This window comes from Convolutriloba macropyga, chromosome 11, assembly GCF_964194025.1.
Source record: "Convolutriloba macropyga chromosome 11, txConMacr16.3, whole genome shotgun sequence".
NCBI lineage: Eukaryota > Metazoa > Xenacoelomorpha > Acoela > Convolutidae > Convolutriloba > Convolutriloba macropyga.
This window is the reverse complement of record NC_134478.1, coordinates 28,305,142-28,330,587: the sequence shown is the minus strand read 5'-3', so window position 1 is coordinate 28,330,587 and position 25,446 is coordinate 28,305,142. Positions and strand designations below refer to the sequence as shown.

At 35.8% G+C, this 25,446-nt stretch overlaps 1 protein-coding gene across 1 annotated transcript in view; it reads right to left on the bottom strand.

Annotated features, from left to right (window-relative positions):
- LOC142349087 (dynein axonemal heavy chain 10-like) overlaps positions 1-25,446 on the bottom strand; it is a 213,736-nt gene that overhangs the window by 108,250 nt on the left and 80,040 nt on the right. The window contains exons 27-28 of the mRNA XM_075400499.1: positions 6,243-6,363; positions 1,254-1,356 (exon numbers count right to left, since the gene is read on the bottom strand). Coding sequence (XP_075256614.1) covers positions 1,254-1,356; positions 6,243-6,363 — 224 coding nt within the window. The remainder of the gene's footprint in view (positions 1-1,253; positions 1,357-6,242; positions 6,364-25,446) is intronic.

Genomic DNA, 25,446 nt, shown 5'->3' with positions numbered 1-25,446 from the left:
ATTAATTCCACCCGTAAAGGTTTTCTTAATTTTTTATAATCCTACCCATTTTTAAACCCTAAACGGCTTAATTATTCTTTGACTTAAATAATTACGCAGAAACCTTAATTTTACAGCATAAAAGCCTTCATTTGTTTTTATTAACAATGCATAAGTTTTTGAATAGCTAAATTTCCTTTTTAGCGAAGATTCTTAGTAAACATTTCATATGATTGTCGCAACATGTAATATCACGTTGCGAGTTGCTTTTGTCAATTTTACTTAACTTTTGTCGTTATTTCTCGTGCTAACTTGCTATTCTTTTCTCATTCAAGACTGACTTTGATGTGAATAGCATTCCTTTGGCTCGACACAAAAATGGTCTGCTTGGAGCCCTAAATTTTTTTTAGATTCCGAATCTGCGCGCAAACTATTCTAGGTAAAACCTGGTCAAAAACACTATAAAATTGAAAACAATGATGATAACCACCGAAAATTAAGTAAATTTTTTTTGTCGAAATATAGCAATGTCTTGGCTTTATCTCTATCACAAACTGTATTTTTACACACGGTAGTTTTTACACACAAACACAATAGTTTTTAAATTGTAATTTAAAAACATGAGAATGGACTCATCTAACATAAAAAGGTATGAGATTCTTAAATTTTGCAATGCAATTTTATCGACCGCCAAAAAATGCAAAAAAGTAACAAGTTTTTCCCACCTCTGAAAAACCGTGAAAAATTGAAAAAATTTTGTCCCCCTTGCAAATTAGGCCAAATATTATGTCATTCCCATCACACTAAATTGGCATATATTTTCGAAATTTTTGTCGCAGCACAAAATTGACACAAGAAATTGAAAATGGTTACAAGTTTTTAGCCTACCACCGAAGTGTACCGCACAATTCGTAGCCCGTGACAATGCGTGTATTTTACCATACTACTGAAATGAACGGAATGCCTGAATATCGGTTTTCTAAAAATTATTTATTAGTCCAGACACACTTACGGCATTCAGTAAAATCGGTCATCGAAACTTTCTCTGCAATTGGTCAATTTTTTATCATGTTATTTCCCTTATTTTTTTATCAAAAGTTTTGAGTGCTGTTTTTCAACATCTAGCAAGATTCTTTTCAAGCTAAATCTTGCGAGACAAACGTTATGGGCAAGAAGCTTGCAAGATGGTACAAAATAAGAGGTGGAGTTCGAGTGGGGTATTTAAAAATGTGTACAGTGAAAACACTGATACAGGGGTGTTGGGCTAATGGTACCTGGATCTGTCCTCGCAGTATCTGTAGACAGCCTCTTTTGTGATTAATCTGTTGCTTCTTCTCATCTCTGTCAACACTGCTGTCATCCACTCTTCAACTCGGCCTGAAAAACAATCACTTTGAATCACCATCTCATTATGACCCTACAATTTCTTTGTCTCGTCAAAAGAAGGGTCTTTCCCATTATAGCCCTCCTTGAAATTATACCACCATTATGGTATAATTCCCATGATTGGGGAGGGGGGCTATAGGTTATCTGACCACTAAGCTGGGGTGGCTCTAATAGGAAAGACCCGAAAGAAGATTCAAAACGAATTGCTTCCTTGTTTAAATCAAGCAACACCAACAATGATAACTTATGAAAGAAAACTTTGTTTCGGTTTTTTTGACCAAAGATTGAACAATATTGGCCCAAAAACTGACCGGAAAAATTCTTTGTCCCATGAAAACAGCAAATACATTATGTGCTTTAGACAATTAAAGTAATAATAAATTGTTTTCAAGTAAGTTAGCTTTGCTGTCCAAACTAGGCCGCACAGAACCGGCATTTACTTGATAGGTCATCAAAAGGTCCGATGGTCCTCGCCAAGTGATGCCAGTAGCAGTACTAAGAAACTTTAAAAGACAGATTGTCTGATGCTTAAGATGCAAAGGATTTGAAATGATCAGCTCAGTATATTAACGAAACTATTTAATGGTTAATGCTAATGTAATTGTCTCTAAAACTATACTGATAACGTTTCAATTCTTTTTTACTCCAGATTTGTACTTCTGAAATGAATTTGGGGTTAAATTTTAATATAAAGTTCAACAATTTTCTTATTCTTACTCCTAATCGTTTAGGGCTAAGTCCCCTAGTTTGTACTTTTTAACAGACGGGATGATGTTCTTTTTAACTCAACTGACTCTATTTCTTTCTTTGTTATAAGAAGGTTTAGACTATTTGTTTCGCATTCCGATCTAAGCATCTCTGTTAATTTTTTAAACAGATCAAAAATGTGCAAATCTTTGATCGAATGCATTTTATACTTTTCTCGATTTTGCAGTGTTGACTCCGTTTTTCTCTTTTTAAACATGATTCTGGCAATTTGTTTTATTTTTGCTTCTAGAGGCTGAAGTGTTGTCTTGCTAATGGTTCCATAGAATAAAACACCATAATTTAGTATTGGTTGTACGTAAACTTTATATGTTACAAGAAGCTGTGCAGTTGTTAAAATTGATCTCAACTTATAAAACAATCAAGAAAATTTGGACAATTTCGCACATGATTCAAGGATATGCCGATTAAAATTAAGTTTTCATCAATATGTACTCCAAATATTTTAAAGACGTTTTTGATTGATCGCATCATTCTGCAAAATTTACTCTTGTTGAGAAGATTTTCTGATTGCGTTCAAATTCACGAGGTGCGTTTTTTCTAATTTGAGTGTCAGTTTGTTTCGCAAAAAATAGTCGGCTACAGATTCGATTGACTTCTCAAGTTTTTCTATACTTAGAGACGCATTTTGCTTCAAAAGAGCGTCATCAGCAAACAAAGTTGCGGTTAAGTCACCGCAGAACTCCTGAATATCATTTATATAAACTAGAAAGAGCAGTGGTTCTAGCACCGCGCTTTGCCGCACTCCATCTTCTATTGGTAAGAATTCCGACCGATTTGACGCATTGTTGTCTGTCACTCAGATAGGATTTCAGTAATTTATGTACAGGTCCTCTCATTCCTATGTTTTCTAGCTTTTCCACGAGCAAATTTTGTTCAATTGTATGAAATGCTTTCCTCAGATCTATTAAGGCAGCCTTCATTTCTTTAAATCCATTTTCCCAGTCTTCTCTGATTCCCTCGAGAAAATTAACTAATGCATCAGTAGTCCCTCTTCTTTGTCAGAAACAAAATTGATTTTTATTAAGCAAATCGTATTTCTCGAGGAATGTGGTCATTCGATCACAGAGTATTTTTTCTAGTATTTTTCCAATCGTTGGTAATAAACTAATTGGCCTGTAGTTCTGAGCTTTGTAAGCATTCCCGCAATTATGTATTGGAATTACTACTGCTTTTTTCAAACATTTTGGGAAGGTTCCATTTTCGAAACACGTATTGACGAAAAACGTCAATGTAGGAACTATAGCATATTCTATTTTTTTAAGTATAAAGTTATTGAGAACGTCACAATCGGTGCTGTATTTAGTTTTCAATTTTTAATGACTAGTGATATAGTTGTGAAGTAAATGTTAAAACCTTCAATCTGTTTCTCTGACAACTCCTCTTGTTCTTTTCGTGTATTTCCACTCAATGTTTTCATTGTTTTAAAAAAGCTGCTGAAATTGTTTCTCGCGTTTTTTGCAACATTTTCTGATAATAGATTCTTTTGTTTTCTTTTATTTTCTTCCTCGGCTTATTCCTGATTTTATTGAACTTTTCCTTGTTTTTATTGTTTTTGTGTCTCAAAAAGGTCTTGAATAAACTCTGTTTTTTTGCTGCTAAATTCCTTATACTGTTGTCAATCCAATTCGGTTGCTGAGAAGGTTTTGGTTTTTTCAATGGCATATAATTGTCAACTTCCTCAATGAAAGCCTCATGGAACTTTTCAAATGCAAGATCACAATACAAAGCATGAAAGTGCGACATAAGTCTGCCTAATTTGTCTCTTAATTTAAAAACCATTTTTTCTGAAATCAGGTGGTTTTCAAGAACCGTCCAATCCCTGTAAACATTGTTTCTCAGTGGTACAGTCTTTTCGACGTAGTCAGAGAACACGATTTGGACAGTATAGTGATCCGTTACAGCTGACTTGATGATTTCAATTTCTACTGTCTTCGAGCAGTAAACTACGTCAATATTAGTTCTTGACTTTGCGCTTTCTCTAGTATATCCAACGTTTGACATATTGCTTAAGTTGTAAGAACTAAAATTGTCTTTTAATTTTGTAAGCTTGAAGTTTTTGCTACTATGGTCAATGTTAAAATCTCCGCAAACAATGTGCAACTGTTCCGGTTCCGGATTCAGTTCTTCGAAAAACATTTGAATAGTTTCCGATATTTCATTTCTACTTGTATTCGGTTTGATATAGATCACTGTTAATAAAAAAAACTTTTGCCATTTTTTGTGTTGATTTTCAGTTAAAATTTGAATACTGGTACAGCCAAACTTTTTAATAATTGTTTGTTGTGAATCCATCCTTACCAAGATCCCAAACCCTCCTTCATTAGAGGTATTATGGTTGCTTGTAGCAATCTCTTGGTAGCCATCAGGGTTAATGCACTTTGTGTTAGATTGGTCCTTGAGCCACGTTTCCGTCAAACATATTGCTAAAGGCTGACTCTCCTGTTGTTTCATCAACACTTCAAATTTTGTAGATCGATCTGATGTTTTGCAAGATTATTTTGTTTGCAATCATTTTGAAATTTTTTCCCTTGAACACATTACTAATTTTTAATTTTTTATCAGGGATTCAAATGCATTTTGGTCAAATCTAATAAAATCTAATATTTAAAAATTTGGACGAAATACAGAGTAAAAACAAAAAAAGAAGAAAAAAATCAATATGAGTGTATGAATGTGAATGACCGCGGATATCGCAGGCCTCCACAGTAAAAAAAACTGAGTTCATTTCTTTTTCTAACCTAATTTAATTTCAGAGTTGTGGATATCGCAAACTTTTTAATTCTAAAAATATCTTTTATTAAAAATTCCAAAAATGCATTTCATTTAGGACATCTTTGTCTGCGGATATGCCGAGACATATATTGCCAATAAAAACATTTTAAAATTGCCATCTAATTTGTCTTTTTGCTGAGCATACGGTAAGCAGGAAGGGGTTTGAGTTTTCTTTGTAAAGCGAGAGGTATAAACCTAAAATTTTATTTTCTCTCATTTTGCCATTCAGCTGCGAATATCGCGAGCTAAAAGGACAATGAGAACTTGCTAGGACAATGAAAAGTAGGACAATAAGACAAGAAGTCTAAAATGAAAGAAAACTTATGCCTTAAACTTACTACCATCCCATCTTGCTGCGAATGTTCCGAGCAAAATGATTGAGTAGGAACATTCTAGCTTATAGTCTCATCATTTTAGTACTGCTACTGTGCGGGGTTAATATGAAATTTACTATAAAAAATTATTTAATAATCAGAACAAAAAATTAAATTTTCTCTGTTAACCATAATAAGCCATGGAGTTTATTTTTTCAATTGTATCGTGTTATCAGGTGAAAACAGTTATTGTTGTTAAGTTAAGGTCTTGATGGCTTTCGTATTTGATCAAAAGTTAACATAAACAGTTTCACTGTCGCGTCATTAGCATAATTCACCGGCGGCTTTTTTGTCGATTGTATCACGTCTGCTACCTGTAATTAGACTGTAATGCGACTTTGCATACTCTTATCAGACCGACGTGCGACCATCGTCCAGATCATCGCGCGACTCGGATCTTTTCAACAATTGGCCCCCTTTGGTACCTAGTAGAGAATCGCCACCCCTTTTGTGCTATACTTTACCACAATATTAGTTGGCCTACAGTTTAGATAGCCGAATATCATTTTAAGTGCAATTGCGGACCGCTGTTCACGGCCATGCCTCTCACGCGCTGTAGGATGTAATCCGGAAATCGCGGGTCGGTTATCGCGGCGAAGCCGCGACGCGCGAGAAGCGCGCCCACCGAGTCGGAAATTCTTTTCGCTTTGTATTCCAATTCGGCTAATTGCCCTAGCATGGCGCACCTTATTCTATCCAGTTTAACACAGTATGAGCATACACAGAAAGTTTAGTCGTTTCTGATTGGTTAATAAATCGCTCGCTTAAGTTCTATTCAAGAATAGGCCCCCCTTTTGCAAAAAGGGGGGGTAATTAATGAAAAGATCCCGCGACTCCAGCGTTTCCCAGACCATGTAATTTGTGTCGCACCACACCACGGGTGTGCGACCCAAAACGGTCTGATCATAGAGCGGTCTAGGGTCGCACAACTAAGCCAGGGTGAAATAGAAAATGGTAATGCACCTTCGGTTGGAATTGGAGTTCGGAACTCCATGACCTCCTTCTCGGCTGACACCATGGCCCCAGCCACATTCTCTCCATTGTTCCCAGTGTCAAAACGCAAACATGATATGTTATCGTACATCTACAAACAACACCATGCGACTTAACTCAATTTCGGCAGAATGAATTTCTTAGTGGGAAATCGGCTTCGGTATTTCTGAGAAATAATACGCTTAGTGCATTTAGAACGGAAAATCTCAGCTTTGATATAGACGGAAAAGTTTTGATATAATACGCATAAAAATTCTCTATGTAGTGATATAATTTATTCCTTTCAATTCACTCGGTAACATAAGTAATAAGAAACCTATACACATGAGGTCACTTTTTGGCTGATTTCACATTTCACCCAAACATGTTTGATCATGCGCGCGGATGAAACGTTCTTGGCAGTTATTCCCTATATGGTAGGATTGTTGCCTGAATGCATTATTTAGTGTTTATGTAAAAGACTTACCGTACTCCATTTTGAAACAGACAGGTTTCTTTCGTTTATAAGGGCTATTTAAGCACACGCCTATATGTGGTGAATAAATTTTGTATACCCGATCGCACATGGTTGGGTAAAATCAGCCACAAAAAGGCCTCAGGCGTATAGGTTTCTTGCTAACTGACTTAACTTCATTTCGGCAGGATTGGAGAGGGATTCCATAACACTCAAGTGTTACGGAACTTTTGCCAATTCAGGTACACGAATGTGTGCGAGGGTTCGAAGCACACTCCTGTCGGACTTTTGCATTTCGATTATGAAAAGTATGGATAACCCTAATTTATAATTACACTCTAAAAATCTCTCGTGTGAAATCACACAATTTTTTCTCGTGTGATGAAAAATCACATGATTTTTCGTGTGAAAAATGCGTCTCGTGTGATTTCACACGAGAACATTTTCCTCGTGTGATGAAAAATTACACGGTTTTTCATGTGAATGACTGTATGAGGAAATGAAGCAATTTTTATAGAAAATTCAGATTTTTCCTCGTCCTAATTTCCTTTAGAACAGATGGCTGATCTATCCATGATAATTTCATGCTACATTGGGGTCTTTTAAGTGATTAAAACCAAAGATAATACTTTAAATTGAAAAAGTTGGGTATAAAGTGCATTTTTTTCTTTGTTTTGTCATTTAAAAAGAGAATCTGGTGATTTCAATGTAGTATACGTGAAATCAATGGTTTAAAAATTCAATGGATAATGTGTTCAACGTAGATGTAGCGCACTCAAGAGTTATATGTTCAAAACGTTTCTTGAATAATGCAACCTCTGTGGGTCTTTTACTCATCCGAATTTCTTTTAGAACACAAGAATGTTCTGTCAATTGTATTCTCATGCTATTTCGGGCTTTTTTTAAGTGATTAAGAACTTTAAAATGAAAAACTGGGGTAAAGTGGGCCACCTAAAACATCCTCTCACAAAAACTGTTTTTATCTTGATGTGTTGACTGTAGGTTGTCAGTCAAACTGAAAATTAGCAGTTAATGGCCTTTGAGCCTTATATTTATGAATAACTCTGACCGGAGCCACGACCTGACGTTTTTATTTGATAAAGAGGAATCAATTCTTTCTGTTTTGACTACAGTAATTATTTTTGAGTTTCATAACCGGAAAAGCAAGGAAAAAATTCGTTTAGCGTTTTGACTTGCTTCTCCTAAGTGAATTCACACAAATGTACGGATAAAATAAATAAAATATTTTCTTGTCAAGTTTTTGGTAGAATTTTTAAGGAGAACCTGCTAAAACATATTGAACTACAACTCAGACTGAAAAGCCGAAATAGCCACATCAGCAAATGTTGCTCTAAGATGACTTACAACGGCTAACTCTTTAGCTGTGATTCATAACGAGCTGCCATTCTTGATTTGGTTATCTTTTAACCCTCTTTCAAGGCATAGTTGTAGAGAAAACACAATGAATCGCAAAAAGTGGGGTAAAGTGGGCCACCTAAAACATCCTCTCACAAAAACTGTTTTTATCTTCATGTGTTGACTGTAGGTTGTCGGTCAAACTGAAAATTAGCAGTTAATGGCCTTTGAGCCTTATATTTATGAAAAACTCTGACCGGAGCCACGATCTGACCTTTTTATTTGATAAAGAGGAATCACTTCTTTCTGTTTTGACTATAGTAATTATTTTTGAGTTTCATAACCGGAAGAGCAAGGAAAAAGTTCTTCTAGCGTTTTGACTTGCTTCTCCTAACTGAATTCACACAAATGTACGGATAAAATGAATAAAATCTTTTCTTGACAAATTTTTGATAGAATTTTTAAGGAGAACCTGCTAAAACATATTGAACTACAACACAGACTGAATAGCCGAAATAGCCACATCAGCAAATGTTGCTCTAAGATGACTTACAACGGCTAACTCTTTAGCTGTGATTCATAACGAGCTGCCATTCTTGATTTGGTTATCTTTTAACCCTTTTTCAAGGCATAGTTGTAGAGAAAACACATTGAATCGCAAAAAGTGGGGTAAAGTGGGCCACCTAAAACATCCTCTCACAAAAACTGTATTTATCTTGATGTGTTGACTGTAGGTTGTCAGTCAAACTGAAAATTAGCAGTTAATGGCCTTTGAGCTTTATATTTATGAATAACTCTGATCGGAGCCACGACCTGACGTTTTTATCTGATAAAGAGGAATCAATTCTTTCTGTTTTGACTACAGTAATTATTTTTGAGTTTCATAACCGGAAAAGCAAGGAAAAAATTCGTTTAGCGTTTTGACTTGCTTCTCCTAAGTGAATTCACACAAATGTACGGATAAAATAAATAAAATATTTTCTTGTCAAGTTTTTGGTAGAATTTTTAAGGAGAACCTGCTAAAACATATTGAACTACAACACAGACTGAAAAGCCGAAATAGCCACATCAGCAAATGTTGCTCTAAGATGACTTACAACGGCTAACTCTTTAGCTGTGATTCATAACGAGCTGCCATTCTTGATTTGGTTATCTTTTAACCCTCTTTCAAGGCATAGTTGTAGAGAAAACACAATGAATCGCAAAAAGTGGGGTAAAGTGGGCCACCTAAAACATCCTCTCACAAAAACTGTTTTTATCTTCATGTGTTGACTGTAGGTTGTCAGTCAAACTGAAAATTAGCAGTTAATGGCCTTTGAGCCTTATATTTATAAAAAACTCTGACCGGAGCCACGATCTGACCTTTTTATTTGATAAAGAGGAATCACTTCTTTCTGTTTTGACTATAGTAATTATTTTTGAGTTTCATAACCGGAAAAGCAAGGAAAAAGTTCTTCTAGCGTTTTGACTTGCTTCTCCTAAGTGAATTCACACAAATGTACGGATAAAATGAATAAAATCTTTTCTTGACAAATTTTCGATAGAATTTTTAAGGAGAACCTGCTAAAACATATTGAACTACAACACAGACTGAATAGCCGAAATAGCCACATCAGCAAATGTTGCTCTAAGATGACTTACAACGGCTAACTCTTTAGCTGTGATTCATAACGAGCTGCCATTCTTGATTTGGTTATCTTTTAACCCTTTTTCAAGGCATAGTTGTAGACAAAACACATTGAATCGCAAAAAGTGGGGTAAAGTGGGCCGCCTAAAACATCCTCTCACAAAAACTGTTTTTATCTTCATGTGTTGACTGTAGGTTGTCAGTCAAACTGAAAATTAGCAGTTAATGGCCTTTGAGCCTTATTTTTATGAATAACTCTGACCGGAGCCACGACCTGACGTTTTTATTTGATAAAGAGGAATCACTTCTTTCTGTTTTGACTATAGTAATTATTTTTGAGTTTCATAACCGGAAAAGCAAGGAAAAAGTTCTTTTAGCGTTTTGACTTGCTTCTCCTAAGTGAATTCACACAAATGTACGGATAAAATGAATAAAATCTTTTCTTGACAAGTTTTTGATAGAATTTTTAAGGTGAGCCTGCTAAAACATATTGAACTACAACACAGACTGAAAAGCCGAAATAGCCACATCAACAAATGTTGCTCTAAGATGACCTACAATGGCTAACTCTTTAGCTGTGATTCATAACGAGCTGCCGTTCTTGATTTGGTTATCTTTTACCCCTTTTTCAAGGCATAGTTTTAGAGAAAACACAATGAATCGCAAAAGGTGGGGTAAAGTGGGCCACCTAAAATATCCTCTCACAAAAACTGTTTTTATCCTTATGTGTTGACTGTTGTTTGTCAGTCAAGCTAAATTTTAGCAGTTAATGGCCTTTGAGCCTTATATTTATGAATAACTCTGACCGGATCAACGACCTGAAGATTTTATTTGATAAAGCGGAATCACTTTTTTCTGTTTTGACAATAGTATATATTTTTGAGTTTCATAACCGGAAAAGCAAGGAAAAAATTCTTCTAGCGTTTTGACTTGCTTCTCCTAAGTGAATTCACAAAAATGTACGGATAAATTGATTAAAATCTTTTTTGACAAGTTTTTGACAGAATTTTTATGGAGAACCTGCTAAGACATATTGAACTAAAACCCAGACTGAAAAGACGAAATAGCCACATCAGCAAATGTTGCTCTAAGATGACTTACAACGGCTAACTGTTTAGCTGCGATTCATAACAAGCTGCCATTTTTGATTTGGTCATCTTTTAAACCTTTTTCAAGGCATAGTTGTAGAGAAAACAATGAATCGCAAAAAGTGGGGTAAAGTGGGCCACCTAAAGGATCCTCTCACAAAAACTGTTTTTATCTTTATGTGTTGACTGTAGTTTGTCAGTCAAGCTGAATATTAGCAGTTAATGGCCTTTGAGCCTTATATTTATGAATAACTCTGACCGGAGCCACGACCTGACGTTTTTATTTGATAAAGAGGAATCACTACTCTCTGTTTTGACTATAGTAATTATTTTTAAGTTTCATTACCGGAAAAGCAAGGAAAAACTTCTTTTAGCGTTTTGACTTGCTTCTCCTAAGTGAATTCACACAAATGTACGGATAAAATGAACAAAATCTTTTCTTGACAAGTTTTTGATAGAATTTTTACGGAGAACCTGCTAAAACATATTGAACTACAACCCAGACTGAAAAGCCGAAATAGCCACATTAGCAAATGTTGCTCTAAGATGACTTACATAGGCTAAATCTTTAGCTGTGATTCATAACGAGCTGCCGCTCTTGATTTGGTCATCTTTTAACACTTTTTCAAGGAATAGTTGCAGAGAAAACACAATGAATCGCAAAAAGTGGGGTAAAGTGGGCCACCTAAAGGATCCTCTCACAAAAACTGTTTTTATCTTTATGTGTTGAGTGTAGTTTGTCAGTCAAGCTGAATATTAGCAGTTAATGGCCTTCGAGCCTTATATTTATGAATATAACTCTGACCGGAGCCACGACCTGACGTTTTTATTTGATAAAGAGGAATCACTACTTTCTGTTTTAACTATAGTAATTATTTTTGAGTTTCATAACCGGAAAAGCAAGGAAAAAGTTCTTTTAGCGTTTTGACTTGCTTCTCCTAAGTGAATTCACACAACTGTACGGATAAAATGAATAAAGTTTTCTCTTGACAAGTTTTTGATAGAATTTTTACGGAGAACCTGCTAAAACATATTGAACTACAACCCAGACTGAAAAGCCGAAATAGCCACATTAGCAAATGTTGCTCTAAGATGACATACAACGGCTAGCTCTTTAGCTGTGATTCATAACGAGCTGCCATTCTTGATTTGGTTATCTTTTAACGCTCTTTCAAGGCATAGTTGTAGAGAAAACACAATGAATCGCAAAAAGTGGGTTAAAGTGGGCCACCTAAAAGATCCTCTCACAAAAACTGTTTTTATCCTTAAGTATTGACTGTAGTTTGTTAGTCAAGCTGATTATTAGCAGTTAATGGACTTCGAGGCTTAAATTTTTGAATAACTCTGACAGGAGCCACGACCTGAAATTTTTATTTGATAAAGAGGAATCACTTCTTTCTGTTTTGACAATAGTATTTATTTTTGAGTTTCATAACCGAAAAAGCAAGGAAAAAGTTCTTCTAGCGCTTTGACTTGCTTCTCCTAGGTGAATTCACACAAATATCGAAATAAATTGAATAAAATCATTTTTTCACAAGTTTTTGACAGATTTTTTACGGAGAACCTGCTAAAACATATTGAACTACAACCCAGACTGAAAAGCCGAAATAGCCACATCAGCAAATGTTGCTCTAAGATGACTTACAACGGCTAAGTCTATAGCTGTGATTCATAACGAGCTGCCATTCTTGATTTGGTCATCTTTTAACACTTTTTCAAGGAATAGTTGCAGAGCAAACACAATGAATCGCAAAAAGTGGGGTAAAGTGGGCCACCTAAAAGATCCTCTCACAAAATCTGTTTTTATCTTTATGTGTTGACTGTAGTTCGTCAGTCAAGCTGAATATTAGCAGTTAATGGCCTTTGAGACTTTTATTTATGAATAACTCTGACCGGAGCCAGGACCTGACGTTTTTATTTGATTAAGAGGAATCACTTCTTTCTGTTTTGACTATAGTAATTATTTTTAAGTTTCATAACCGGAAAAGCAAGGAAAATGTTCTTTTAGCGTTTTGACTTGCTTTTCCTAAGTGAATTCACACAAATGTTGAGATAAAATGAATAAAATCATTTTTTCACAAGTTTTTGACAGATTTTTTACGGAGAACCTGCTAAAACATATTGAACTACAACCCAGACTGAAAAGCCGAAATAGCCACATCAGCAAATGTTGCTCTAAGATGACTTACAACGGCTAAGTCTATAGCTGTGATTCATAACGAGCTGCCATTCTGGATTTGGTCTTCTTGTAACCCTTTTTCAAGGCCTAGTTGTAGAGAAAACACAGTGAATCGCAAAAAGTGGGGTAAAGTGGGCCACCTAAAAGATCCTCTCACAAAAACTGTTTTTATCCTTAAGTATTGACTGTAGTTTGTTAGTCAAGCTGATTATTAGCAGTTAATGGCCTCCGAGGCTTATATTTTTGAATAACTCTGACAGGAGCCACGACCTGAAATTTTTATTTGATAAAGAGGAATCACTTCTTTCTGTTTTGACAATAGTATTTATTTTTGAGTTTCATAACCGGAAAAGCAAGGAAAAAGTTCTTCTAGCGCTTTGACTTGCTTCTCCTAGGTGAATTCACACAAATATCGAAATAAATTGAATAAAATTATTTTTTCACAAGTTTTTGACAGATTTTTTACGGAGAACCTGCTAAAACATATTGAACTACAACCCAGACTGAAAAACCGAAATAGCCACATCAGCAAATGTTGCTCTAAGATGACTTAGAACGGCTAAGTCTATAGCTGTGATTCATAACGAGCTGCCATTCTTGATTTGGTCATCTTTTAACACTTTTTCAAGTAATAGTTGCAGAGCAAACACAATGAATCGCAAAAAGTGGGGTAAAGTGGGCCACCTAAAAGATCCTCTCACAAAAACTGTTTTTATCTTTATGTGTTGACTGTAGTTCGTCAGTCAAGCTGAATATTAGCAGTTAATGGCCTTTGTGACTTTTATTTATGAATAACTCTGACCGGAGCCAGGACCTGACGTTTTTATTTGATTAAGAGGAATCACTTCTTTCTGTTTTGACTATAGTATTTATTTTTAAGTTTCATAACCGGAAAAGCAAGGAAAAAGTTCTTTTAGCGTTTTGACTTGCTTCTCCTAAGTGAATTCACCCAAATGTCGAGATAAATTGAGTAAAATCATTTTTTCACAAGTTTTTGACAGATTTTTTACGGAGAACCTGCTAAAACACATTGAACTACAACCCAGACTGAAAAGCCGAAATAGCCACATCAGCAAATGTTGCTCTAAGATGACTTACAACGGCTAAGTCTATAGCTGTGATTCATAACGAGCTGCCATTCTGGATTTGGTCCACTTTTAACACTTTTTCAAGGAATAGTTGTAGAGAAAACACAATGAATCGCAAAAAGTGGGGTAAAGTGGGCCACCTAAAAGATCCTCTCACAAAAACTGTTTTTATCCTTAAGTATTGAATGTAGTTTGTTAGTCAAGCTGAATATTAGCAGTTAATGGCCTTTGAGCCTTATATTTATGAATAACTCTGACAGGAGCCACGACCTGAAGTTTTTATTTGATAAAGAGGAATCACTTCTTTCTGTTTTGACAATAGTATTTATTTTTGATCTTCATAACCGGAAAAGCAATGAAAAAGTTCTTTTAGCGTTTTGACTTGCTTCTCCTAAGTGAATTCACACAACTGTACGGATAAAATGAACAAAATCTTTTCTTGACAAGTTTTTGATAGAATTTTTACGGAGAACCTGCTAAAACATATTGAACTACAACCCAGACTGAAAAGCCGAAATAGCCACATTAGCAAATGTTGCTGTAAGATGACTTACATAGACTAAATCTTTAGCAGTGATTCATAACGAGCTGCCATTCTTGATTTGGTCATCTTTTAACACTTTTTCAAGGAATAGTTGTAGAGAAAACACAATGAATCGCAAAAAGTGGGGTAAAGTGGGCCACCTAAAAGTTCCTCTCACAAAAACTGTTTTTATCTTTATGTGTTGAATGTAGTTTGTCAGTCAAGCTGAATATTAGCAGTTAATGGCCTTTGAGCCTTATATTTGTGAATAACTCTGACCGGAGCCAGGACCTGACGTTTTTTTTTGATTAAGAGGAATCACTTCTTTCTGTTTTGACTATAGTATTTATTTTTGATCTTCATAACCGGAAAAGCAATGAAAAAGTTCTTTTAGCGTTTTGACTTGCTTCTCCTAAGTGAATTCACACAAATGTACAGATAAAATGAATAAAATCTTTTCTTGACAAGTTTTTGACGGAATTTTTACGGAGAGCCTGCTAAGACATATTGAACTACAACCCAGACTGAAAAGCCGAAATAGCCACATCAGCAAATGTTGCTCTAAGATGACTTACAACGGCTTAGTCTTTAGCTATAATTCATAACGAGCTGCCATTCTTGATTTGGTCATCTTTCAACACCTTTTTAAGGAATAGTTGTAGAGAAAACACAATGAATTGCAAAAAGTGGGGTAAAGTGGGCCACCTAAAAGATCCTCTTAAAAAAATTGTTTTTATCCTTATGTATTCAATGTAGTTTGTCAGTCAAGCTGAATATTACCAATTAATGGCCTTTTAGCCTTATATTTATGAATAACTCTGACAGGAGCCACGACCCGAAGTTTTTGTTTGATAAAGAGGAATCACTTCTTTCTGTTTTGACAATAGTTTTTTTTTGAGTTTCATAACCGGAAAAGCAAGGAAAAAGTTCTTCTAGCATTTTGACTTGCTTCTCCTAAGTGAACTCACACAAATAAACGGATAAAATGAATAAAATCTTTTCTTGACAAGTTTTTGACGGAATTTTTACGGAGAACCTGCTAAAACATATTGAACTACAAAACAGAATGAAAAGCCGAAAAATTCACCTCATCAATTGGTGCTTTAAGACAACTTATAACGGTTTATTCTTTAGTTCAAATCTATACTGAATTTCCACTGCTGTATCAGTCATCTCTTAACCCTTTTTCAAGGCATAGTTGTACAGCAAACACAATAAGTCACAAAAAGTTGGCCAATTAAAAAATCCTCTCTCAAAAACTATTTTTATCACTATGTGTTGACTGTAGGTTGTCAGGCAAGCTGATTTTAAGCAGTCAATGGACTATTGTAGAATAGTTTTAGGTCAGTTTCATAGTCAATCATCTAAAGTAGTTTTCGGACTCTTTTGAGCTGCTGACTTTTTTTTTATCGAAAACACACAAAAGACACTGGCCTTTATGAGGAGGCTGATTTTTCCCCTTTCGTGACAGAAATTTTCGGTGTCTAACAATAGTCAGTGGATCAAGTAGGTAGTGGAAAACGTCTTGGAAGTGCTTTTTGAAACCGTTTTGCATGTTTTTACCACAACTCTGACTTCAGTCAAACCAATATACTTTGGATAAGTTTCGGTTCTCTGCTGATTACTCAAACATTACTTTACGGATTTGAACGCTTATAGGCGCGTTTTGTTGCCATTAACCCAGTCGTGATTTTAATATGCAGTTGATAATCTGATTTGACCTTGCAAAAAAGTTATTAGAGCTCAAACTTGCAATTTTTTTGTAATTGAACAAGTTGTGATGCAAAGGTGACAGTTTCTTCAATGTACTGGTTTAACATCCATGCATATTGTGTTATTTGATTATGTTTGAAGGCCATGAACCTATTTGAATATGCGTCCAGAAACACTCGGCAAATGATGTTTCAAGCCATTTTGCGCGTTTTCATCAAGAACTCGGGCTTTGCTTATAGCGAAAAAATGGGGTTCATTTAAGTGCTTTGCTGATTTCTCAGAAACTAAAGTACCCAAAAAAACGGGCATAGGCGCGTTTTGTTTTGTTGCTACTGAACTTTTCTTGATTGCTGTATTCGGTTGTCTTTCTGAATCAATAACCGCAAAATGTTATTCATTTCCAAATTTTGAGAAAATTTGCAATTTTTGGTCAATTTGGGTCATTTTTGGTCATTTTCGAGTTTCTCATTCAATTTTTGACCCAAACGAGTGATTATAGGCCAAATCTGTTGCTATTAAGACGTTCTTCTCTTGAATGGCTGATCACTGTCCTGGAAATTTTCTATAGAACTGTTATTCAATGATGAATGCGGATAAACGAATCTCTTCTCAAATTTTATGGCTGAGTGGTGTTTTGCGCAATTGAACAAGTCTTTCGGCGTGCGTTTTAGGTTTTCTAGACACTATTTAGGTTGTTAAAGCTAATTGTGTCAAACAATGGGATCAATTCAACAATTTTTCTTTTTTCACGATTTCATCAAATTTCTGTGGATGTTGTTTTATGGCAAAACACACAAAACATCATAACCTTCATGGTGAGGTGGGAAATTTTTTCCCACCTCATCATGAAGGTTTGCCGTGACCTAGAACGTGGAAGTGGACCAGAATTACACCCACAAATACGCCGGGAACGCTGTTTCACGTTGTTTTACGTCGGATCCGGAGATCTTGGGCTTCGATTTTAGCCCATAAATTGGGGTACAGAACAGTACTTTGGTAATATCTCCTACAGTACTGGACCAAATTAAACGGGAGTGGTCGCATTTTGTTAATACTGAACCCCTCTTGCTTGCAGTATTTGGTTGGTTTCCCAAATCGGCCTAATCAAAAAGTTATTAATGTTCAAATTTGAAATAGTTCGAAATTTCGGGCTATTCTGGGTGACCCAAATTTCGGTACAACAAAACACGCGATTTACCCAACAAGTGTTAGTGTTTTAGAATCCCCAGTTAGTGGGGAGTCTCCCCATATATATTTTGTATGCAGTTTTATGTAGTCCAGATGGTCAATTTCAGCGTTACATGAGCAGTACCTGTCCTATTTGCTCATTTGGTACGGCACCTTTATGTTGGAATATCTCCTCGTAGAGTGAACCGATTTTCGATCTGTTTGTTGATTTGCACTCAGCTTGAGCCGTACTTGAATCCCTGTAAATAGCGTTTTGTTTCTTTCAGCCGTTTTCGAGAAATTGGCCAGGACACATACCTCCATTTTTACCTATTCGTGTCCGGTACTTTTGCTGTACCTACATGTTAGACCACTAAAACTAGCTCATTTAGACTCGATAATTAGTTTGTTAGACTCGTTTGATAATGCTGATTGTGGGTATATATAGTTTACACCCCATTTTATGTAGTTCAGAAGGTCAATTTTAGCTCTGAATATGGCGTGTCCCGCTTCTGGGGTCAGTTGGTACGGTACCTTAATTTTGCTATAACTCCTCGAAAAAAGCACCGATTGGGCTCATTTTTTGATATGATGCGTATCTCAAGCAGTGCTACAAACTGTACTAAGGGGTTTTTTTTTGTGCAGCCGTTTTTTAGAAATTGTCCAGTAAACTTGACCTCGATTTTAGCCTCAGAAGCGCTTGACACCAGCTTTTGACACCGTTGACACCTTGAAGCTTTGAACTGTACTGAAGAAAATAATGTTTTGAATAGCTCGTCTAGCGTAGATTCTGAATATGTATACTTTATATAGCTTTTTCAGAGGTTTAGGTGTTCAATTTTAGCTCTGAAGGTGGTGTACCTCTATTACAGAGTCATTTGGTACGGTACCTTAATTTTGCTATAACTCCTCGAAAAATGCACCGATTGGGCTCATTTTTTAATATGATGCGTATCTCAAGCAGTTTTACAAACAGTATTTTAGGCGTTTTTTTTTTGTTCAGCCGTTTCCGAGAAATTGGCCAGGAAACTTGACCCCAGTTTCACCTCTGTAGAAGAGGCAACACCATGGGTTCGACTTGAGTACGATGTTAAACGTTGATTTCGGTTGAATTTCAGGGGCACCGGAATGGTCCCATAGACCCAGTGTATGTTCTTGGTTATTGTTATGGCTTGGTTATGGTAGTTGGTTATTATTTATATTAATTATAACAGCGAAACAGGACCCGAAATGGGTCATTTTGGTCATTTGGTACGGTACCTTTATGTTGGAATATCTCCTCGTAGAGTGAACCGATTTTCAATCTGTTTGTTGATTTGCACTCAGCTTGAGCCGTACGTGAATCCCTGTAAATAGCGTTTTGTTTCTTTCAGCCGTTTTCGAGAAATTGGCCAAGACACATACGGTCATTTTTACCTTTTAGTGACTGGTACGTTTCACGTTTCTACATGTGAAATGTTGAAAATTAATGTTTTGACTGCACGAATAGGCTCGTTGAATTCCATTTGTAATGGGGAATCTCCCCATATATATTTTGTATGGGGTTTTCCAAGATCTAGGGGGTCCATTTTCACTCTGCAAATGACCCCCCCCCCCCAACCCTCTGATTTGGTGCTCATAATGTGGTAATTCACTTGTGAAATTGAGTAAAATTGACAAATTGTGTCAATAGGACTGGTCTCAAAGATCCTATGTATGCCACTTTTGCATGCCACGTCACGTATCTGATTATAATTATAGCTTGGGCGTTGGAGAATTACTATTTACTACTATTATATTAAGGTGAGGGCGTTTCGCCCACATGAGGTGCACACCCCCCTGCCCCGTAGTTGACGCCTCTGGCACCCCCCCCCCGCTTTGGTTTTGTTTGTGGACCTCATGCTGGGGATGTGGTTCGTTCGCTGCGCTGCGTTTCGACATTTTGCGAGTTCTTGTCTTCTTCAACACTTTGTTCTCAATGTGTAATATATGTTTTCATCAATTTGTGTAACGTATTGTTTAGAGCGGATAAAATATGGTTGAACTGCTTTTTGCTTTTGAGCGGAAAGTGTACAGCTAGCTGGGAGAATGCACTACTCGGCTTGGTTGAGTGGAAGTCATGCATGATTTCATGCATGACTTCCATTCACCCAATAATAGTGTTGTTTTCTCTCACCTAGTAGCTACACTTACCGGGCAAAAGCAAACTGCAGGGATACTCGGAAGTGCCTAACTAACTGCGCGGGTTGTCGCAGAGCTCGCACAATTGTGGAGAGCCCTAGGTTAAAGAAATAAAAAATACGTAATGATATGTTGTCTGATTTCATGAATTTTTCAAGTTCTGTTATGAAGCGACCCGCTCCGATAAGTTTAAAGTTGGGCAGAGATAAAATCAAGATCGGAGAAGTTTTAGTTATTGGCGACTCCCACGTCAAAAAGATGGTTGATTCTGTGCGTGCTGGGTAGAATTTCAAGTTTTCCTGTGTTGGTGGTGCCCAAGCTCATGACTGGTCTCGTCACTTTCGTGACATATTAGAGCAGAGTTCCGCCGAAGTTGTTATTGTTCAGCTAGGCGGAAACGGTGTTAGCCAACATCCTAAGAAGCAGTACAACAATCAGCTGCCAATTGGCAAAACAGCCCAAGCTCTTCTAGAACTTATGAAGTTTGGGAAAACTTTGGGTAAAGATATCCTTTTAATGGAGGTAATCAGCCGGCGAAATGAAAAAGTGCACGCTGAAGCCATCAGTATGCTCAATAAATGATTGAGGGAACAAAGGAAGAACTATTATATCCCAATAGTTCTTGATGACTGGTTTTTCGCCAAGGATAATGTACATCTCACGCCCGGCTGTTATGATGATGTTGTTGAATGTATCAATGATTTTGTTTTCGTGAAATATTGGTTTGGATGAATTAATATTTGTGTTCTTACTACAAAACTAGTTAAGTGTTACCAATGGGGCCACAATAGTGACTCGTTGGTGATAGGGTGTCAAGATAGTTTCATTTGCTTCAGATCTTATTAAAGATACTTTGTTGATTGTATTAAAGATTTTAGTTTCGTGAAATATTCGTTTGGATATTTTTATGTTTGTTCTGACTACAAAACTAGTTAAGTGATACCAACGGGGCCACAATAGTGACTCGCTGGTAACACTAGTAGACATGTCTAAGCTGAAAAAGTACCATACTTTAGGCAAAAAAGGCTCCAAGAGAAGAAAGGCTTTCTCTATGTTTCAAAAAAGTCTTCTCTCGAAATTCTTCTAAATTTAGAGATCTCTTGAATCTGAGATATTTTGGTTTTTTGGCAAAATATGGTGTTCTTTCATCTGTACCCTTTATTTGCACTGCAAATAACGTAAAAATTCCACCGAATTTCAAAATTTCTATAAAATGTTAGCATTTTTGAAGAAAAGTCGAGTTCGGAAAAAAAATGCTCTTTTTTTTTTTACTTTTTTTCGGGCAACTAGAGCCAAATTGGGGAATGTAGATACGTAGATAGTTTGTCTAATCGTTCTTAAAACTTATGGGCACGACGGATTTTGATTTTAAAATAGTATTGTATCTTTTTTCTGGGTTTCCGTTTTTGCTTTATTAGGTGTTCTGACTCCTCTAAAATTTAGCCTATTTTTTCGCAAATATCTCTCTAAGTTGGGTTTATTCCGGACTACGGACGTTCGGTACCTGTTGGTTATCACTAGTAGACGTGTCTAAGCCGAAAAAGTGCTATATTTTAGGCAGAAAAGGCTCCAAGAAAAGAAAGGCTTTCGCTTTGTTTCAAAAAAGTCTTCTCTCGAAATTCTTCTAAATTTAGAGATCTCTTGAATCTGAGATATTTTGGTTTTTTTGGTAAAATATGGTGTTTCTTCATCTGTACCCTTTATTTGCACTGCAAATAACGTAAGAATTCCACAGAATTTCAAAATTTCTATAAAATGTTAGCATTTTTGAAGAAAAGTCGACTTCGGAAAAAAAATGCTCTTTTTTTTTACTTTTTTTCGGGCAACTAGAGCCAAATTGGGGAATGTAAATACGTAGATAGTTTGTCTAATCGTTCTTAAAACTTATGGGCAAGACGGATTTTGATTTTAAAATAGTATTGTATCTTTTTTCTGGGTTTCCGTTTTTGCTTTATTAGGTGTACTGACTCCTCTAAAATATGGCCTCTTTTTTCGCAAATATCTCTCTAAGTTGGGTTTATTTCGGACTACGGACGTTCGGTACCTGTTGGTTATCACTAGTAGACGTGTCTAAGCCGAAAAAGTGCTATATTTTAGGCAGAAAAGGCTCCAAGAAAAGAAAGGCTTTCTCTATGTTTCAAAAAAGTCTTCTCTCGAAATTCTTCTAAATTTAGAGATCTCTTGAATCTGAGATATTTTGGTTTTTTTGGTAAAATATGGTGTTCTTCATCTGTACCCTTTATTTGCACTGCAAATAACGTAAAATTCCACAGAATTTCAAAATTTCTATAAAATGTTTGTAAAAAGCATTTTTGAAGAAAAGCCGGTTTTTGAAAAAATAAGTTGTCATTTTCACTTTTTCTAGGCCACCTAGAGCCAAATTGGGGAATGTAGATCCGTAGATAGTTTATCTGCTCGTTCTTAGAGCTTATGGACACGACAGATTTTGATTTTAAAATAGTATTGTATCTTTTTCTGGGTTTCCGTTTTTGCTTTATTAGGTGTACTGACTCCTCTAAAATATAGCCTCTTTTTTCGCAAATATCTTTCTAAGTTGGTTTTTTTTCGGGCTTTTGACGTTCGGTACCTGTTGTTTATCACTAGTAGACGTATCTAAGCCAAAAAAGTACCATACTTTAGGCAGAAAAGGCTCCAAGAAAAGAAAGGCTTTCTCTATGTTTCAAAAAAGTCTTCTCTCGAACTTCTTCTAAATGTCGAGATCTCTTGAATCTGAGATGTTTTTCTTTTTTAGCTCAAATATGGTGTTCTTTCATCTGTACCCACTATTTGCACTGCAAATAACGTAAAAAATCCGCAGAATTTCGAAATTTCAATAAAATGGTAGGATTTTTGAAGAAAAGTCGACTTCGGAAAAAAAATGCTCTTTTTTTTTTACTTTTTCTCGGCCACCTAGAGCCAAATTGGGGAATGTAAATCCGTAGATAGTTTACCTGCTCGTTCTTAGAGCTTATGGACACGACAGATTTTGATTTTAAAATAGTATTGTATCTTTTTCTGGGTTTCCGTTTTTGCTTTATTAGGTGTACTGACTCCTCTAAAATATAGCCTCTTTTTTCGCAAATATCTCTCTAAGTTGGGTTTTTTTCGGGCTATGGACGTTCGGTACCTGTTGTTTATCACTAGTAGACGTTTCTAAGCTGAAAAAGTACCATACTTTGGGCAGAAAAGGCTTCAACAAAAGGAAGGCTTTCTCTATGTTTCGAAATAGTCTTCTCTCGAAATTCTTCTAAGAGTAGAGATCTCATGAATCTGAGATATTTTTCTTTTTTAGCTCAAATAGGGTGTTCATTCATCTGTACCCACTATTTGCACTGCAAATAACGTAAAAATTCCGCAGAATTTCGAAATTTCTATAAAATTGTAGGATTTTTGAAGAAAAGTCGACTTCGGAAAAAAAATGCTCTTTTTTTTACTTTTTCTCGGGCAACTAGAGCCAAATTGGGGAATGTAAATACGTAGATAGTTTACCTGCTCGTTCTTAGAGCTTATGGACACGACAGATTTTGATTTTAAAATAGTATTGTATCTTTTTTCTGGGTTTCCGTTTTTGCTTTATTAGGTGTACTGACTCCTCTAAAATATAGCCTCTTTTTTCGCAAATATCTCTCTAAGTTGGGTTTTTTTCGGGCTTTTGACGTTCGGTACCTGTTGTTTATCACTAGTAGACGTATCTAAGCCAAAAAAGTACCATACTTTAGGCAGAAAGGGCTCCAAGAAAAGAAAGGCTTTCTCTATGTTTCAAAAAAGTCTTCTCTCGAAATTCTTCTAAATGTCGAGATCTCTTGAATCTGAGATATTTTGGTTTTTTTTGGTAAAATATGGTGTTCTTTCATCTGTACCCACTATTTGCACTGCAAATAACGTTAAAATTCCGCAGAATTTCGAAATTTCTATCAAAAGGTAGGATTTTTGAAGAAAAGTCGACTTCGGAAAAAAAAATGCTCTTTTTTTTACTTTTTCTCGGCCACCTAGAGCCAAATTGGGGAATGTATATCCGTAGATAGTTTATCTGCTCGTTCTTAAAACTTATGGACACGACAGATTTTGATTTTAAAATAGTATTGTATCTTTTTTCTGGGTTTCCGTTTTTGCTTTATTAGGTGTACTGACTCCTCTAAAATTTAGCCTCTTTTTTCGCAAATATCTCTCTAAGTTGGGTTTTTTTCGGGCTTTTGACGTTCGGTACCTGTTGTTTATCACTAGTAGACGTATCTAAGCCAAAAAAGTACCATACTTTAGGCAGAAAAGGCTCCAAGAAAAGAAAGGCTTTCTCTATGTTTCAAAAAAGTCTTCTCTCGAAATTCTTCTAAATGTCGAGATCTCTTGAATCTGAGATATTTTGGTTTTTTTGGTAAAATATGGTGTTCTTTCATCTGTACCCGCTATTTGCACTGCAAATAACGTAAAAATTCCGCAGAATTTCGAAATTTCTATCAAAAGGTAGGATTTTTGAAGAAAAGTCGACTTCGGAAAAAAAATGCTCTTTTTTTTTTTACTTTTTCTCGGCCACCTAGAGCCAAATTGGGGAATGTAAATCCGTAGATAGTTTATCTGCTCGTTCCTAAAACTTATGGACACGAAAGATTTTGATTTTAAAATAGTATTGTATCTTTTTTCTGGGTTTTCGTTTTTGCTTTATTAGGTGTACTGACTCCTCTAAAATATAGCCTCTTTTTTCGCAAATATCTCTCTAAGTTGGGTTTTTTTCGGGCTTTTGACGTTCGGTACCTGTTTTTTATCACTAGTAGACGTATCTAAGCCAAAAAAGTACCATACTTTAGGCAGAAAAGGCTCCAAGAAAAGAAAGGCTTTCTCTATGTTTCAAAAAAGTCTTCTCTCGAAATTCTTCTAAAAGTAGAGATCTCATGAATCTGAGATATTTTTCATTTTTTAGCTCAAATATGGTGTTCTTGCATCTGTACCCACTATTTGCACTGCAAATAACGTAAAAATTCCGCAGAATTTCGAAATTTCTATAAAATGGTAGGATTTTTGAAGAAAAGTCGACTTCGGAAAAAAAAATGCTCTTTTTTTTTTACTTTTTCTCGGCCACCTAGAGCCAAATTGGGGAATGTAAATCCGTAGATAGTTTATCTGCTCGTTCTTAAAACTTATGGACACGACAGATTTTGATTTTAAAATAGTATTGTATCTTTTTTCTGGGTTTCCGTTTTTGCTTTATTAGGTGTACTGACTCCTCTAAAATTTAGCCTCTTTTTTGCAAATATCTCTCTAAGTTGGGTTTTTTTCGGGCTTTTGACGTTCGGTACCTGTTGTTTATCACTAGTAGACGTATCTAAGCCAAAAAAGTACCATACTTTAGGCAGAAAAGGCTCCAAGAAAATAAAGGCTTTCTCTATGTTTCAAAAAAGTCTTCTCTCGAAATTCTTCTAAATGTCGAGATCTCTTGAATCTGAGATATTTTGGTTTTTTTGGTAAAATATGGTGTTTTTTCATCTGTACCCGCTATTTGCACTGCAAATAACGTAAAAATTCCGCAGAATTTCGAAATTTCTATCAAAAGGTAGGATTTTTGAAGAAAAGTCGACTTCGGAAAAAAAATGCTCTTTTTTTTTTACTTTTTCTCGGCCACCTAGAGCCAAATTGGGGAATGTAAATCCGTAGATAGTTTATCTGCTCGTTCTTAAAACTTATGGACACGACAGATTTTGATTTTAAAATAGTATTGTATCTTTTTTCTGGGTTTCCGTTTTTGCTTTATTAGATGTACTGACTCCTCTAAAATATAGCCTCTTTTTTCGCAAATATCTATCTAAGTTGGGTTTTTTTTGGGCTTT